Source organism: Microplitis mediator, chromosome 3 (assembly GCF_029852145.1).
Source record: "Microplitis mediator isolate UGA2020A chromosome 3, iyMicMedi2.1, whole genome shotgun sequence".
NCBI classification, from domain to species: domain Eukaryota; kingdom Metazoa; phylum Arthropoda; class Insecta; order Hymenoptera; family Braconidae; genus Microplitis; species Microplitis mediator.
In genome coordinates this window covers 3,090,560-3,109,646 of record NC_079971.1, presented here as the reverse complement: position 1 = coordinate 3,109,646, position 19,087 = coordinate 3,090,560, and the positions used below count along the sequence as shown (strand labels likewise).

Sequence of the window (19,087 nt, the reverse complement as noted above, 5' to 3'; positions counted from 1 at the left end):
GTCATGAAATTATAGTATCATATAAATCTTGAGCAAAGTATGTATCAAAATAATTAAAAAGTCATTTTTTATATATATATATATATAGGGGAAGGGGCAAAATGGGCCCCTTGAAAAAAAAATTTTCAAATCCTCAGTTTTTTTTACTTTTTTTTACTTCATTGCCAAGTATTTGACCTTAATTTGTTCTGTTCATTAAAAAAAAAAAATGTGAGGCAAAATGGACCCCTCAAAAAATTTTTAGAATGTGAGTTTTTCAGCTTGTTTCACTTTTTTTGTTCTGCTGAGTTTCTGGTGTTAATTTGTTGTCAAAATTAAGAAATCCTAAAAAGTTGGGTAAAACGGGCCCACAACAAAAGTCAATGTATGTTTCTCGCTTGTTTTATGTTTTGAAACTTTTCGCTATGTATTTAGTATAAATAAGCTTGATAGTGAAGATTTGGACCTTAAAATAACTTAATTCAAAGTTTTATGACTATAAAGTTAGCAGACATTTAACAAAATTTTGTTTTTTTTAACAAAAAAACAAAAATTAAAAAAAATATTTTGAAAAAATGCATGTATAATTTACTAAATTTTCTACATGTGCATTTTTTTACAAATATAATTTTTTTATTATTTATCTATTTAAAAAAATTTACTTAAATTTCAAATGTCCGCTAACTTTACTGTCATCAAAGTTTTCTGTAGAGTTACTACTCGATTAATTCGAAAAAATTGAATTTTATTTAGTAATGCTGTTGAAATCGTGACCTAGTTTGCCTCTTATCATAATTCTTTTATCATTTTTGTTAAAAAAATTTTAGGAACCCGTTTGGCCAAAAAATATTCGCAGGTTTTCAAAGTCTAGGCAGCCCATTCCCCCCCCCCCACACTTTTCATGTTAAAAATTTTGCAGAGCTCATTTTGCCCCTCCCCTGCCCCAAAAACTTTTCATGTTAAAAATTTTTGGTGGCCCATTTTGCCCCCCCCCCCCCCCCCCTACTCCTACTTTTATAATTTTTATTGTCAAGTTTTATACGCGCGTACAAAAATTGAGATTTTTTTTTAAATTTATTATTTTGAATTAATAATAATTACAAAAAGTCAATTGAGATTAATTGCGCAGTTGAATTTTATTTTAAAGAAATGTATACTTCTTAAAGAGAACACGTATTTTTTTTTAAATTTGACAAGCAATTTACAGTGAAGACTTGGCCGACATCAAGTTTCTGAATAAACTTTAATATTTCTTACACTGAATCGAGACCCACAGGCGTGGTTATAATAATGTAATTTAACAACCGAATAACTGGGATCATTTACAATCTTGTCAATTTGTTATCGCGCATTATTGCCTACCGAAAAAAAAATAAAAAATCCATATTTTATAAATTAACTATTTGTTTTATCACAACTGAAAGCCGATAAACTGTAAACCTGTAATATAATTTATTGTTTTATCATTTTTATTTTCACGTACTCACTAAAAAAAAGTTAACTGATTGTGAAATCACCGTGTGCACGACTTACTGTAATTTATGCGTAAAACTTGTATATTTTAAAATAATTAGACCTCACTAATTTCATTCTATCTATTTTTCGTGACCAGTTAACAAAAGTGTTAATTGCAAAAAAAAAATATTAAGATGTTTTTTTTTTTGCCAATAAAATGTTGGAATAAATTATTTTTAAAATTTTATTATTACGCAACAATATTTCACGTGAATTTTTATATTTTATTCATTATTATGATGCTATAATTATTATAATTAGCCATTTAACTTTCATTTTTTGAAATATGATTAAAAATATTTTTTTTTGTTTTTAAATAAAAAAAAAAAATTATTATTCTAGTTTTGAAAGAAGAAAATCTTTTTTCGTCTAAAAAAAACAGTTTAAAATTAGAACAAGTATATAATAGTTTAGAATACGTATATATTTATAAATATATATGTATATAGACTAATAAATCACACTTGTCTATAGTTCAAAGGCATTTAAAACGTTGTGTTCTTGTTATTTAATAATTTCGCAATCGGCATGAGCTAGAAAGACACCATAGTAAACGTGTACGTAAATCACTCACGATCTTCATAAGATTTGCCTCAAGCTCTCCCGCATAAATATATACATATATATGTAATCTCCCTTTTTTTCTCGACACGAGTTAAGTGTCGTGACTTGTTCACACCGTTCGTTTTAAATTATATTGTTACGTAATTCTTATAATTCAATAACGCAGACCAAATTCAGTAAAAAAAAAAATCTTTCGATTTATTATTCTATTGATTTTAAAAAAAATATATGTGTGCTCATGTACTTTTTTTGGGTAATATTAATTCTACTAGAAATATTTGTATTTATTATTTAATAGAAATTAGAAATTTTTATTTATTTTATAATTTTGTGTATTTTTTTTTTTTTTTTCAGTTAAATAAGCGGTACTTTTAAATATGAGGAAATGTTTTTATCAAAAATCAACGGGATATCAATGAACGTCTTTGTATTAAGAACCCCCAATGATTTTTATTTGCTACAGAGTTTTGTCCATTATCACAACCAGACCTCCTAATGTGACTTAAATAAAACTCGATATTACCATTAGTAATTCTGTAAGTCTAAAATCATATTACGATTTTTTAACAATAATAATAATAATAATAATAATAATAATAATAATGATAATAATAATAATAACAATAATAATAATAATAATAATGATAATATTGATAATAATAATAATAACACTAATAATAATAATAATGATAATATTGATAATAATAATAATAACACTAATGATAAAAATAATGATAATAATAAAAATAATGATAATAATAACAATAATAATAAAAATAATAATAATGATAATAATAACAATAATAATAAAAATAATAATAATTATAATAATAACAATAATAATAATGATGATAATAATAATAATAATAATAATAATAATAATAATAATAATAATAATAACGAGCAACCTGCAGTCACTTCTCTCTAAATCTGAAACAGTGACTATTAACTGTTTCATAGCTATAAGTATACTAAGTGGTATACTTATAGATGTGAAATAATGTACAGCCAAACTCTATTAACTCGGACGGTCAGTTTACGAAGGAGTGGAAATTTCTTGGAATTTCCGAGTTAACGGATGCCCCTTCTTCCTTAAAAAGAAACTATCACGCATGCGCTCTTACATCTACATGAATGATATATAGATAAATATAGACAGAGACATACAAATTTATAGTATCGGGTAAGAGACAGCGTAGCTCGTAGTGGGGGTCAATATTGAGGGGAAGTTCTGTGATAATATAGTTCGACTGTAATTACACTGATTTTCAGTGTTCCAGATTTAGAGAGTACGTAACTGCACGAGTATTCCTACCGAATTTATTGAATATGATTTGAATTTAACTGTTTTATTTGACCGAAGACGGTAATTTCCGTAAATTTGTGGCAAGACAAGCCTGCGGTATTTTACCGTAAAGTGAAATATAGCACTGGAAAATAAAACATTCCGTGGTTGCGGTAAAATGACGGTAAATTGCCGTATTTCACTGTAAAATTCTTACATTTCCGTATATTAATGTACATAGCCGTAAAATGCCGTAAATGATCATAAATTGCGGCAAATTTGCCGTAGAAATACCGCATGCTACGTTAAATTACGGCTAAATGTCATTAAATTCCCGTATTTCACTGTAAGATACCATATATTATTGTACATTGTCTTAAAATGCCAAAAATTGCGGCAAATTTGCCGTAAAAATACCGTATTTTACGGTAATTTTCGGTAAATTACCGCAATTCGGATCTGTCAGAAATATAGTAATAATAATAATTACAATAATAATAATAATAATAATAATAATAATAATAATAATAATAATAATAATAATAATAATAATAATAATAACAATAATACTAATAATAATATTATTATTATTATTTATGAATAATTAATTAAAATTTATTATGATAATAAAAAACAAAAGATTAATTATAAAAACAATATTACTCAATTATGACAACAGTAGACGGTGAAACTATTATTCAAATATAAATGATTTAAAATACTAAAGACTACACGGAATAAATGATTAGATCATCATTGCATCTAGGACAACAGAATTTAATAATAATAATAAAAAAAAAAAAATAATATATGTATAAATATATAAGCTTTTAGAATTAGTCAGTCAGAACTTCCGTGTCTATTCACCAACATGACTAATTCATTTTTATACTGACGATCGGTTCACTTCTTACGTCTGTAGTTGAGATCTTCAGATCTACTCGTTAGGCCACTCAATCTCAATCTTTCATTGTCAATTCGATCAAGATTATTTTTATGTATCGATAATAATCACAATAATGATGTCGAAATAAATGTTTATTTTTTTTTTTTAAATTTCAAACCGAGTATCCAAGTGAATAAGTAAATTAGGTTTGCAGATCAGAGTGGCATGCGACTAGTAAACGTGGAACGGGCGTGTCTCTTGCTGACAACGATTCACGTTTTGGTCAACGAGATTGTCGATGCAAAGACCTTCACCCTTGGCTACATCACCGGTTCCAAGAGACGGCCAAACGAACTTGAGTATCAGAGACCTGGTACTCGTATCTCTGGTGCTATCACTCTTGCTGTTGAAGAGGTAGAAATTTATAATTTATTTATAAACATTTTTTTTTTCATAACTTTTAACTTACAAGTCATCAATTCCATAACAATTAAAACCACAAATTTTTCTTTTATTTCATTTGAATAATTATTTCTTATTGTCTGTAACTAAATTAATTTTAAAGGTGTCAATTATTTTCAAAACCATAACTTTAATTGAAAGTTCTATATAATTAATTATTAAATATTTGAAATTTTGTAGCGAGACTCTAATAAACTAGCAATTAGGGTAAACTGCCTAATGAATGACCGGTTTGATGTAGTGACAGATATTTCGACTAATAAATACAATAATTAACTCTGTAACAGTCAAATGACATCATTTGTCTTTTGATATTTATCATGATTTTTTATTCATTTCATTATAGTTTTTAAAAAATATTTCTTAAGACTTTAGAGGGTGTTTTTTACTAGAGGACATCATAATGAATGAAAATCATTTATATTGTGATGAGTTATTCCCAACAGCAGCAAAGTTACGGGCCACTCTTCATATAGAATCATCTCCACCCATCTCCACCCATGTCCGGCCAGCCTCTTATGGGTCTAAACTCAGAAAATGAATTTTTCTTAGGACTTTTTCGGGTTGTTCGTACTGGAGGACATCGTAATGAACAAAAATCGTTTATATTGTGATGGGTTATTCCCAACAGCGGCAAAGTTACAGGCCACTCTTCATAGAGAATCATCTCCACCCATCTCCACCCATGTCCACCCAGCCTCTTATGGGTCTGAACTCAGAAAATAAATTTTTCTTAGGACTTTTTCGGGTTGTTCGTACTGGAGGACATCGTAATGAACAAAAATCGTTTATATTGTGATGGGTTATTCCCAACAGCAGAAAGTTACGGGCCACTTTTCATATAGAATCATCTCCACTCATCTCCACCCATCTCCACCCATATCCACCCAGCCTCTTATGGGTCTGAACTCAGAAAATAAATTTTTCTGAGGACTTTTTCGGGTTGTTCGTACTGGAGGACATCGTAATGAACAAAAATCGTTTATATTGTGATAAGTTATTCCCAACAGCGGCAAAGTTACGGGCCACTCTTCATAGAGATTCATCTCCACCCATCTCCACCCATCTCCACCCATGTCCACCCAGCCTCTTATGGGTCTGAACTCAGAAAATAAATTTTTCTTAGGACTTTTTCGGGTTGTTTGTACTGGAGGACATCGTAATGAACAAAAATCGTTTATATTGTGATAAGTTATTCCCAACAGCGGCAAAGTTACGGGCCACTCTTCATAGAGATTCATCTCCACCCATCTCCACCCATCTCCACCCATCTCCACCCATGTCCACCCAGCCTCTTATGGGTCTGAACTCAGAAAATAAATTTTTCTTAGGACTTTTTCGGGTTGTTCGTACTGGAGGACATCGTAATGAACAAAAATCGTTTATATTGTGATGGGTTATTCCCAACAGCAGCAAAGTTACGGACCACTTTTCATATAGAATCATCTCCACTCATCTCCACCCATCTCCACCCATGTCCACCCAGCCTCTTATGGGTCTAAACTCAGAAAATGAATTTTTCTTAGGACTTTTTCGGGTTGTTCGTACTGGAGGACATCGTAATGAACAAAAATCGTTTATATTGTGATGGGTTATTCCCAACAGCAGAAAGTTACGGGCCACTTTTCATATAGAATCATCTCCACTCATCTCCACCCATCTCCACCCATATCCACCCAGCCTCTTATGGGTCTGAACTCAGAAAATAAATTTTTCTTAGGACTTTTTCGGGTTGTTCGTACTGGAGGACATCGTAATGAACAAAAATCGTTTATATTGTGATGGGTTATTCCCAACAGCAGCAAAGTTACGGACCACTTTTCATATAGAATCATCTCCACTCATCTCCACCCATCTCCACCCATGTCCACCCAGCCTCTTATGGGTCTAAACTCAGAAAATGAATTTTTCTTAGGACTTTTTCGGGTTGTTCGTACTGGAGGACATCGTAATGAACAAAAATCGTTTATATTGTGATGGGTTATTCCCAACAGCGGCAAAGTTACAGGCCACTCTTCATAGAGAATCATCTCCACCCATCTCCACCCATGTCCACCCAGCCTCTTATGGGTCTGAACTCAGAAAATAAATTTTTCTTAGGACTTTTTCGGGTTGTTCGTACTGGAGGACATCGTAATGAACAAAAATCGTTTATATTGTGATGGGTTATTCCCAACAGCAGAAAGTTACGGGCCACTTTTCATATAGAATCATCTCCACTCATCTCCACCCATCTCCACCCATATCCACCCAGCCTCTTATGGGTCTGAACTCAGAAAATAAATTTTTCTGAGGACTTTTTCGGGTTGTTCGTACTGGAGGACATCGTAATGAACAAAAATCGTTTATATTGTGATAAGTTATTCCCAACAGCGGCAAAGTTACGGGCCACTCTTCATAGAGATTCATCTCCACCCATCTCCACCCATCTCCACCCATGTCCACCCAGCCTCTTATGGGTCTGAACTCAGAAAATAAATTTTTCTTAGGACTTTTTCGGGTTGTTTGTACTGGAGGACATCGTAATGAACAAAAATCGTTTATATTGTGATAAGTTATTCCCAACAGCGGCAAAGTTACGGGCCACTCTTCATAGAGATTCATCTCCACCCATCTCCACCCATCTCCACCCATCTCCACCCATGTCCACCCAGCCTCTTATGGGTCTGAACTCAGAAAATAAATTTTTCTTAGGACTTTTTCGGGTTGTTCGTACTGGAGGACATCGTAATGAACAAAAATCGTTTATATTGTGATGGGTTATTCCCAACAGCAGCAAAGTTACGGACCACTTTTCATATAGAATCATCTCCACTCATCTCCACCCATCTCCACCCATGTCCACCCAGCCTCTTATGGGTCTGAACTCAGAAAATAAATTTTTCTTAGGACTTTTTCGGGTTGTTCGTACTGGAGGACATCGTAATGAACAAAAATCGTTTATATTGTGATGAGTTATTCCCAACACCAGCAAAGTTACGGGCCACTCTTCATAGAGAATCATCTCCACTCATCTCCACCCATCTCCACCCAGCCTCTTATGGGTCTGAACTCAGAAAATAAATTTTTCTTAGGACTTTTTCGGGTTGTTCGTACTGGAGGACATCGTAATGAACAAAAATCGTTTATATTGTGATGGGTTATTCCCAACAGCAGCAAAGTTACGGGCCACTTTTCATATAGAATCATCTCCACCCATCTCCACCCATCTCCACCCATGTCCACCCAGCCTCTTATGGGTCTGAACTCAGAAAATAAATTTTTCTTAGGACTTTTTCGGGTTGTTCGTACTGGAGGACATCGTAATGAACAAAAATCGTTTATATTGTGATGGGTTATTCCCAACAGCAGCAAAGTTACGGACCACTTTTCATATAGAATCATCTCCACTCATCTCCACCCATCTCCACCCATGTCCACCCAGCCTCTTATGGGTCTGAACTCAGAAAATAAATTTTTCTTAGGACTTTTTCGGGTTGTTCGTACTGGAGGACATCGTAATGAACAAAAATCGTTTATATTGTGATGGGTTATTCCCAACAGCAGCAAAGTTACGGGCCACTCTTCATAGAGAATCATCTCCACTCATCTCCACCCATCTCCACCCAGCCTCTTATGGGTCTGAACTCAGAAAATAAATTTTTCTTAGGACTTTTTCGGGTTGTTCGTACTGGAGGACATCGTAATGAACAAAAATCGTTTATATTGTGATGGGTTATTCCCAACAGCAGCAAAGTTACGGGCCACTTTTCATATAGAATCATCTCCACCCATCTCCACCCATCTCCACCCATGTCCACCCAGCCTCTTATGGGTCTGAACTCAGAAAATAAATTTTTCTTAGGACTTTTTCGGGTTGTTCGTACTGGAGGACATCATAATGAACAAAAATCGTTTATATTGTGATGAGTTATTCCCAACAGCAGCAAAGTTACGGGCCACTCTTCATAGAGAATCATCTCCACCCATCTCCACCCATCTCCACCCATGTCCACCCATGTCCACCCAGCCTCTTATGGGTCTGAACTCAGAAAATAAATTTTCTTAGGACTTTTTCGGGTTGTTCGTACTGGAGGACATCGTAATGAACAAAAATCGTTTATATTGTGATGGGTTATTCCCAACAGCAGCAAAGTTACGGGCCACTTTTCATATAGAATCATCTCCACCCATCTCCACCCATCTCCACCCATGTCCACCCAGCCTCTTATGGGTCTGAACTCAGAAAATAAATTTTTCTTAGGACTTTTTCGGGTTGTTCGTACTGGAGGACATCGTAATGAACAAAAATCGTTTATATTGTGATGGGTTATTCCCAACAGCAGCAAAGTTACGGGCCACTTTTCATATAGAATCATCTCCACCCATCTCCACCCATCTCCACCCATGTCCACCCAGCCTCTTATGGGTCTGAACTCAGAAAATAAATTTTTCTTAGGACTTTTTCGGGTTGTTCGTACTGGAGGACATCATAATGAACAAAAATCGTTTATATTGTGATGAGTTATTCCCAACAGCAGCAAAGTTACGGGCCACTCTTCATAGAGAATCATCTCCACCCATCTCCACCCATCTCCACCCATGTCCACCCATGTCCACCCAGCCTCTTATGGGTCTGAACTCAGAAAATAAATTTTCTTAGGACTTTTTCGGGTTGTTCGTACTGGAGGACATCGTAATGAACAAAAATCGTTTATATTGTGATGGGTTATTCCCAACAGCAGCAAAGTTACGGGCCACTTTTCATATAGAATCATCTCCACCCATCTCCACCCATCTCCACCCATGTCCACCCAGCCTCTTATGGGTCTGAACTCAGAAAATAAATTTTCTTAGGACTTTTTCGGGTTGTTCGTACTGGAGGACATCGTAATGAACAAAAATCGTTTATATTGTGATGAGTTATTCCCAACACCAGCAAAGTTACGGGCCACTCTTCCTAGAGATTCATCTCCACCCATCTCCACCCATCTCCACCCAGCCTCTTATGGGTCTGAACTCAGAAAATAAATTTTTCTTAGGACTTTTTCGGGTTGTTCGTACTGGAGGACATCGTAATGAACAAAAATCGTTTATATTGTGATGGGTTATTCCCAACAGCAGCAAAGTTACGGGCCACTCTTCATAGAGAATCATCTCCACTCATCTCCACCCATCTCCACCCAGCCTCTTATGGGTCTGAACTCAGAAAATAAATTTTTCTTAGGACTTTTTCGGGTTGTTCGTACTGGAGGACATCGTAATGAACAAAAATCGTTTATATTGTGATGGGTTATTCCCAACAGCAGCAAAGTTACGGGCCACTCTTCATAGAGAATCATCTCCACTCATCTCCACCCATCTCCACCCAGCCTCTTATGGGTCTGAACTCAGAAAATAAATTTTTCTTAGGACTTTTTCGGGTTGTTCGTACTGGAGGACATCGTAATGAACAAAAATCGTTTATATTGTGATGAGTTATTCCCAACAGCGGCAAAGTTACGGGCCACTTTTCATATAGAATCATCTCCACCCATCTCCACCCATCTCCACCCATGTCCACCCAGCCTCTTATGGGTCTGAACTCAGAAAATAAATTTTTCTGAGGACTTTTTCGGGTTGTTCGTACTGGAGGACATCGTAATGAACAAAAATCGTTTATATTGTGATGAGTTATTCCCAACAGCGGCAAAGTTACAGGCCACTGTTCATAGAGAATCATCTCCGTCCATCTCCACCCATGTCCACCCAGCCTCTTATGGGTCTGAACTCAGAAAATAAATTTTTCTGAGGACTTTTTCGGGTTGTTCGTACTGGAGGACATCGTAATGAACAAAAATCGTTTATATTGTGATGAGTTATTCCCAACAGCAGCAAAGTTACGGGCCACTTTTCATATAGAATCATCTCCACCCATCTCCACCCATCTCCACCCATGTCCGACCAGCCTCTTATGGGTCTGAACTCAGAAAATAAATTTTTCTTAGGACTTTTTCGGGTTGTTCGTACTGGAGGACATCGTAATAAACGAAAATCGTTTATATTGTGATGAGTTATTCCCAACAGCAGCAAAGTTACGGGCCACTCTTCCTAGATAATCATCTCCACCCATCTCCACCCATCTCCACCCATGACCACCCAGCCTCTTATGGGTCTGAACTCAGAAAATAAATTTTTCTTAGGACTTTTTTGGGTTGTTCGTACTAGAAGACATCATAATGAATAAAAATCGTTTATATTGTGATGAGTTATTCCCAACAGCAGCAAAGTTACGGGCCACTCTTCCTAGATAATCATCTCCACCCATCTCCACCCATCTCCACCCATGACCACCCAGCCTCTTATGGGTCTGAACTCAGAAAATAAATTTTTCTTAGGACTTTTTTGGGTTGTTCGTACTAGAAGACATCATAATGAACAAAAATCGTTTATATTGTGATGAGTTATTCCCAACAGCAGCAAAGTTACGGGCCACTCTTCCTAGAGAATCATCTCCACCCATCTCCACCTATCTCCACCCATGTCTACCCATGTCCACCCAGCCTCTTATGGGTTTAAACTCAAAAAATCAATTTTTCTTAGGCTTTTTTCGGGTTCTTCGTACTGGAGGACATCATAATGAACAAAAATCGTTTATATTGTGATGAGTTATTCCCAACAGCAGCAAAGTTACGGGCCACTCTTCCTAGAGAATCATCTCCACCCATCTCCAGCCATCTCCACCCATGTCCGACCAGCCTCTTATGGGTCTAAACTCAAAAAATAAATTTTTCTTAGGACTTTTTCGGGTTCTTCGTACTAGAAGACATCGTAATGAACAAAAATCGTTTATATTGTGATGAGTTATTCCCAACAGCAGCAAAGTTACGGGCCACTTTTCATATAGAATCATCTCCACCCATCTCCAACCATCTCCACCCATGTCTACGCATGTCCACCCAGCCTCTTATGGGTCTAAACTCAAAAAATTAATTTTTCTTAGGCTTTTTTCGGGTTTTTCGTACTGGAGGACATCATAATGAACAAAAATCGTTTTTATTGTGATGGGTTATTCCCAACAGCAGCAAAGTTACGGGCCACTCTTCATAGAGAATCATCTCCACCCATCTCCACCCATGTCCGACCAGCCTCTTATGGGTCTAAACTCAAAAAATAAATTTTTCTTAGGACTTTTTCGGGTTCTTCGTACTAGAAGACATCATAATGAACAAAAATCGTTTATATTGTGATGGGTTATTCCCAACAGCAGCAAAGTTACGGGCCACTTTTCATATAGAATCATCTCCACCCATCTCCACCCATCTCTACCCAGCCTCTTATGGGTCTTAACTCAAAAAATAAATTTTTCTTAGGACTTTTTCGGGTTCTTCGTACTAGAAGACATCATAATGAACAAAAATCGTTTATATTGTGATGGGTTATTCCCAACAGCAGCAAAGTTACGGGCCACTTTTCATATAGAATCATCTCCACCCATCTCTACCCAGCCTCTTATGGGTCTTAACTCAAAAAATAAATTTTTCTTAGGACTTTTTCGGGTTCTTCGTACTAGAAGACATCATAATGAACAAAAATCGTTTATATTGTGATGGGTTATTCCCAACAGCAGCAAAGTTACGGGCCACTTTTCATATAGAATCATCTCCACCCATCTCCACCCATCTCTACCCAGCCTCTTATGGGTCTTAACTCAAAAAATAAATTTTTCTTAGGACTTTTTCGGGTTCTTCGTACTAGAAGACATCATAATGAACAAAAATCGTTTATATTGTGATGGGTTATTCCCAACAGCAGCAAAGTTACGGGCCACTCTTCATAGGAAGGCATGGAAACTGTCGAATTCAGTTCTGACTTTAAAGTAATTTTCATAGAAACTTTCATTTTATCCAACCAATAAATTAACAATTTTATGTAGGAAAAAAACCCATTTCAGTATTTTGTAAAAATTTTATTACTTTATTCAACGAATCCTTATGATCGCAATGCCAATGCATTGAAGTAGCTATTAAATTTTTATAAAAATAGTTATTTTGAATGCGTAAAAATACTCTCGATACATCAATATCACATTAACAATTTTGACTGTATAAAATCAAATCATATTCATTAAACTACACTTGTTTAATTATCATATTTAAATAGCCAACAAATTTCTACTAACGTAAATCAAAAAGCTACTTTTCAAAAAAAAGTTAGTGCTGTATTTTGAAAGTTTTTTAAATTTAAATCCGACTCAATTTTTTGATCAATCACAAACGATCTATATATATATATATTGCCGAATAATCATGTCTTCTCATTAAATATCATGCTTTAATTTTTTAAGTGTACCAACAAATCGATACTTATTAAAAATTAATAAATTTTATCCTCGAAGATCGAACGCTGCTAATTACATTTTTTTAATAATTAGTATTGAGTAATAACAAGTTGTATTGACGTATAAAATGTGATTAAAATTTTTTGACGAACGTTTTATGGCAGCTCTGAATATTTCCCATAGCTTTCACCACCTAAAGTTGGTCTTCAAAGAGAGAAAAAAAACGTACTGTCGCTCGTTAAAACTTAAAATTTCTTCGAACACAAGTTTTTTTATCTCCCCCAGTGACTCTTTTATGTCTTTCTTCTTTATTAGTCTTATTTTTATGCTGTAATATATTTATATTTTAATATATTATATATATAATATAAATTTTTTAAGGTTAACGCTGGTGAACTGGGTAAACGCGGACATAAACTTGAGTTCTTGGTTGCTGAAACTTATGGAGAAGAAGAGACGAGCATTTTGATGACCGCTGAACTTTGGAAGAAAAATATTAGTGCTTATATTGGTCCACAAGAAACTTGTATTCATGAAGGCAGAATGGCGGCTGCTTTTAATCTTCCAATGATTTCATATGTTAGTACATTTTTTTATTAAATATGTTAATATTTTACACTTATAAATATATATATTGCACAACTATATTGCGAAGCAATGAAATGTGTTCTGCTAACGCTTACTCGGTCCCAGCTGATTCACTCACGTAAAAATCATATTTACTCTTCACTTATTAAAATATTCTCAACTAGAATAAAATTCGTACCATTTGAGAGATAATTCATTAATAAATAAGACGAACACAATTTTAAGTCGATTTTTTGATAATCATGCCCAGGTAAAAAAAAATAAATTCAAAAAAGATTTCAAAAAAGATTGACATGTAGAACTTCCAAATTGGAAACGGAATGGAACTTCGAGTTGTACTTTTTTCAAACTTTTGCAAGTTTAATAGTAAATAATATGGTGATTTAGAATTTTACGTGAATAGATTTTAAGCCAGATGATAACTTTTTTGAAACATCACTTTCAAAATGTATTTTCCGACATCTGTCCCTCGTGCAGAATAAAGGTCAAGAATCTCTAATTTAAAAGCTTTATACACTGTAATAAATCACCGGGTAAGTCCAATCGGTGTAGGTGTTAAAATTTTCGGTGTTAAATTTACCCCCGAAAGCGGTGTGAAAATAACGCCGCTGCCGGTGTAAATATTCTGTAGCGGTGTTAAAAAAAATTCTCCGGTGTTAAAATAACACCGCTGCCGGTGTAAATATTCTGTACCGGTGTTAAAATAACGCCGCCACCGGTGTAGATATTCTTTACCGATGTTAAAATATTTTACTTTGTGAATATTTTTACTTACTCGATCACTATACTTGTTAATAAATGATATTTTTTATTAATTTTCATAAAGAACTCACATTTTTTGTGTTTTATGATCTTTAAAGTTAATACTCCAAGCGGACGCAATTTACCCCGCTTTTACACCTGTTACTCCGCTTTTACACCGGCATTACTCCAATTTTACACCAGTTACCCCGCTTTTACACCGGTGAATTACTCCTCCTACACCGGTGTAATTTTATTTTAACACCGGGCGGAGGTAAATGAGTCCATTTTTAACACCACTCTTTTTACAGTGTAGACTGTAAGTAATTGGGAGCGACTACGGATTTTATTTGAATCCGAATTCACTCAGAGTTCCGGAGTTTTTAAAAAATTCACTCCATAGAAGTAAATTCGGAGTTTCTCTTTTCAGCTGAGTGATTTCGAAGTGATCTGGATTTTATTTAAATCAGCATTCACTTCGATTCAGAGTTTTAATATTAAAATAATCTCCTTTCAGGAGTGAATTTCACTCTGAACCGGAGTATCAATATTGAAATAAACGGTTATCCGCTTCACATTCACTCCGGGTTTAATCCTTTAGTCCGCGTTCACTCCGTAAATTTTTTACACTGTACACAGAAAAAACAATATAGTAGTGGCAGCTCTCTGGGATAGTACTGAGTACTATCCCGGACAGTAGTGGATATAGTCTAGATAGCATACAGTACTGCCTGAAATTTTTTTACAGAAAGTACTCAGTACTATCCCAGAGATTTGCCACTACTATATTGTTTTTTTCCGTGTAGTGGAAGGGGTAAATGTATTAATATATCATGTAAGAGACCCAGTACCACATCACTCCTGTATTTGTATATCGATATTTATTAAATTTGACCATATCCAGATATACAAATACATGGACGATCGAGTACTAGTTCCCTGATCAGGTACGAGGTCTCTTACCTTATAGGTTTTCAGAATTATGATATAAAAATGTTCTTATCTGGCTGAGAATTCATGCACTGAAGATTTAAATCAACTAAATGTTTTGCTGATAAAATTCAAAGAAGTTCGACAAATGTTTTCTAGAATTAATTTTTTCTACACGGGTGATTAAAAAAAAAAAAAAAACTGTGGAGAAAACCTGTAATGTCCGTTAGCATGTACGAATGTTAGTAAACAAAATAACTATAAAAATATACAACTGATTAAAGTTTTTTTTTACACTTCAATTTTTGAATTGAAAACCACTACCCAAATCCTTTTTGTTCAATTTTAGTTAGTAAAAATTTAAATCTGGCAATTCATGAAAAAAATTTAGCTGCCATTTTTTGTTATTATTATTTTTTTTTTGAATGAGCAAATAAGTTGTGCACATGTGGATTCTCCAACTTTATAATAAATTATTACACATAAAATTAAATTTCTATAAACTCTGATTTATTTCACATGGATGAAAAAGTTGTATAAAATAATCTAATTTACCACTGAAGCTATATTTTAAAATTTTCAATACTACAAATGCACTGAGACAATTCAAGTGAAAATCGCTAAGTTACTTGGATAAAATATTGCATTTTTATATTCTTTTGTAAACTTTTACATATATCTTGAATAAAAATGTACGTTTGATCGGATATTATTGATCGTAAGTAAAACAAAAAAGTATAAAATATAAATTTAAACGAATGGAAATTTTTTAGAGCGGTCTATTATTTAAACTGCTGAGATCGGTGGTTTATATTTTTTTATTTTATTTTTTTCTCTTTTCCGTCTCGTCGGGAAACGAGACGCAATAAGTCGCATTAATTAGTTGCGATAAAGTATAAGTTACATGTTAACTTGGTCAAAAGGAAGGAAGAAGCTAGAGATTGCACTATTTTTATTTAAATGTTTTTTTTTTTTTATAATGATTTAAAATTTTTTAAATTTATTTCATAAAAAAAAATTACAATTTATATTACTGTTATACTGTAAAAAGAGCGGTGTTAAAAATGGACTCAATTTAACACCACGTGGTGTTAAAATGAAATAACACCGGTGTAGGCGGTGTAATTTGGCAGTGTTAAAATACCGGTGTTAAATCGGTGCAAAAAAAAATTCCACGTACAGAAATTAGAGAAAAAAATGTATATATAAAAAAAATGTTGAAAAATCCAAAAGTGCACACCTCAATCACTCATTTTATTTTTAATCATTACTTTTATTATATAATATTAATGTATTTTTTTTTATTATGAACTTTTATTCAACTTACAAATTATCAATTTGATTTTTTATTTCTAATTTTCAGTTTAAAATTTTTCTAATAACATTTTGCACATCTCAAACGCAAAAGCGCTAGAGGTGCTTTACTGACGGTTCTTCCTTGTTGACAATTTCTCTCATACAAAAACATTTCTACACCCTTTTCATAGCACAAAAAATTATTAAATTGTGTACTCGCATGGATTTTTTCTCAGGATTGGCTTGACCGATTGGTCTAAAAAATTAGTATGTTTTGGGAGCTCATAATAGCTTCCAAAAAAAATAATTATCAGTTTTGTAGCTTCATAAGATCCTTGAAAAACAAATTGTTTTTTTCTAAATTGTTTTTTCTAACTATGATACAATTTTGGCACAATTATGAAACTATTTTTTTTCAAAGCCTTATGTACTCCCCTATAACACATAATTTTTTCAGATTTTTAAAAAAGGTACGCCATCATTAAAAAAAATAAAAACCATTTTTCAGCTCAATTAATGCATCTATTCAAAAAGTTTAGGCTATACTTTTTGAATTTAATGCATATTCAGATAGTTTGTAGCTATCAGAAATAATATTTTGTATTTAAAACAATGACAAAAATTTTTTCATTAATGTAAAAAGTTTAAATAGTTAAAAATAATTAATTACTTATTAATTTTAATAAACATTTTTAAAAAAAACTTTTTGTTTCACAGCTTGATGATCAGAGCATTTTTAAATTATTTTTTCGTTGGCACTATGAATTTTTCCAAAAACGATTCAATTTTTTTTAGTCCAATAATCAGGAAATTAAATTTAAAAAATATTTTTTTTTACAGTTTTGTACTCATCAAGAAACGTCAAATAAAATCGAATTTCCAACATTTGCTCGAACTCGACCACCAGACACCCAAATATCAAAATCCGTTGTTTCAGTTTTGTTGGCATTCAATTGGACGAAAGTAAACAAATATATAAAAAAAAAAAAAACTTTAATGATTACTAATTTAACATGTTTTTAGATGAAAAATATAAAAGTAAAAATATTTTTTACTACCAGGTTACGTTTATGTACATGAACTCAAGTTTATTTGAGTTCAACAATAAAATGTCAAGCGTCGCAATGACGATTCTCAATTCATTTGAGTCGTCTGGAATTTCAGTAAATTATCTCCGTTGCTGGAAGGAACCCTACCACGTCACTCACATGAACAATCCATTTCACGAGCTCGTTGCCTCAACTTACCGCGAAACGCGAAGTGAGTATGGCTTTAATGCTGACATGCATATTTCTTCTATTCAATTCACTCTCGATTTATTTATTATACCATACAAATAATAAATTGTTTTTTTTTACTCAGAAAATTACGTAATTTACAATTAAAATAAATGTCTTATGCAAATTTTAAATTTACGAAGATTTATTATTAAATTCAAAAAAAATTACAGTTAGTAATTTTTTATTCCTGAATAAAAATGTTAATTATTAACGGAGATACATTTAACAATTTATATATATTTCTATATGTATATGTATATATATGACATACAATTCACAAGAATGTAAGATTGTCGGACTTGACATATTTATTAGACAGAGACTCTCACTTGTATTGTAGTGGATAAACCCGCATGACAGTCGCGCACGTAGCGCCGTGCTTGGAATAAGTTGGATTTGTTATTCGCGAATAAGTCAACTACATGCCGACTAATGTGGCAACCACGTGCTCTTTATTTACTTGATACTCCCTTCACAACTAAACTGTAATGTGCTGTGTTCAATGTACGTTATATGGCCGGCAGGTTATCAAAACGCACGTGCGTTATTTTATTTTAAGCCTCGTTATCCCAAAGAGGGACTAACGATGTCTTCTTTTTTTTTTTTTTTTTTTATCATATTACTCTTTGTTGTATAAAAATAGATCGTTACATAAATATTCAACACATACTTTTTCCACATATTAATTAATTGCGCTCGTGGCTTTACTACAGTCGGACCTCGTTATAAGACTAGTTCGGAATTGTAGGGGAACAATTTTGAAAATTAAATTTCCCCCCATTACTGTACTTAATAGTGTTTGCGCTCAAGCCTCGCTATAAGACTGCCGCCGTTTTGCGTCTTATTTACCCTGATTAAGAACTCCGATTGAAACCAATGAATTCCGATTGGAAGTCTATCGGATTTGAATCGAAACCAATCGGAATCAATCAGAATTCAGCGGTTTCAATCGGAGTTTTTAATCAGGGTTAAGTATTCGGTTCAACTCTACTTTATTATATAGTGAATCTATTTTATGTATAATTTAAATACACAGAATTTGTGGTTCTTTTCTTTTAATTAAGGGGGAGCACTAGGGTGAAATTTTGAAAAAATCAATTTTTTTGCATACTTCGATAGCCTACGGCTTCAAAAATAACATGCTGAAATTTAAAGTCTATATCTCGAATGGTTTTTTTGAATTACAGCTGAAGAGCAGCCGCTTATCGGTTCTCAAAAACACATTTTTCAAAATTACTGCAGTTATAACTCGAAGACAAATC

At 33.4% G+C, this 19,087-nt stretch overlaps 1 protein-coding gene across 1 annotated transcript in view; it reads left to right on the top strand.

The window, feature by feature from the left end:
- Positions 1–19,087, top strand: part of LOC130665367 (guanylate cyclase 32E) — a 37,122-nt gene that overhangs the window by 2,096 nt on the left and 15,939 nt on the right. Inside the window, exons 2-6 of the mRNA XM_057465702.1 lie at positions 2,413–2,594; positions 4,436–4,643; positions 13,372–13,569; positions 17,386–17,508; positions 17,607–17,805. Of these exons, the coding sequence (XP_057321685.1) occupies positions 4,455–4,643; positions 13,372–13,569; positions 17,386–17,508; positions 17,607–17,805 (709 nt within the window). The 5' untranslated portion in view covers positions 2,413–2,594; positions 4,436–4,454. The remainder of the gene's footprint in view (positions 1–2,412; positions 2,595–4,435; positions 4,644–13,371; positions 13,570–17,385; positions 17,509–17,606; positions 17,806–19,087) is intronic.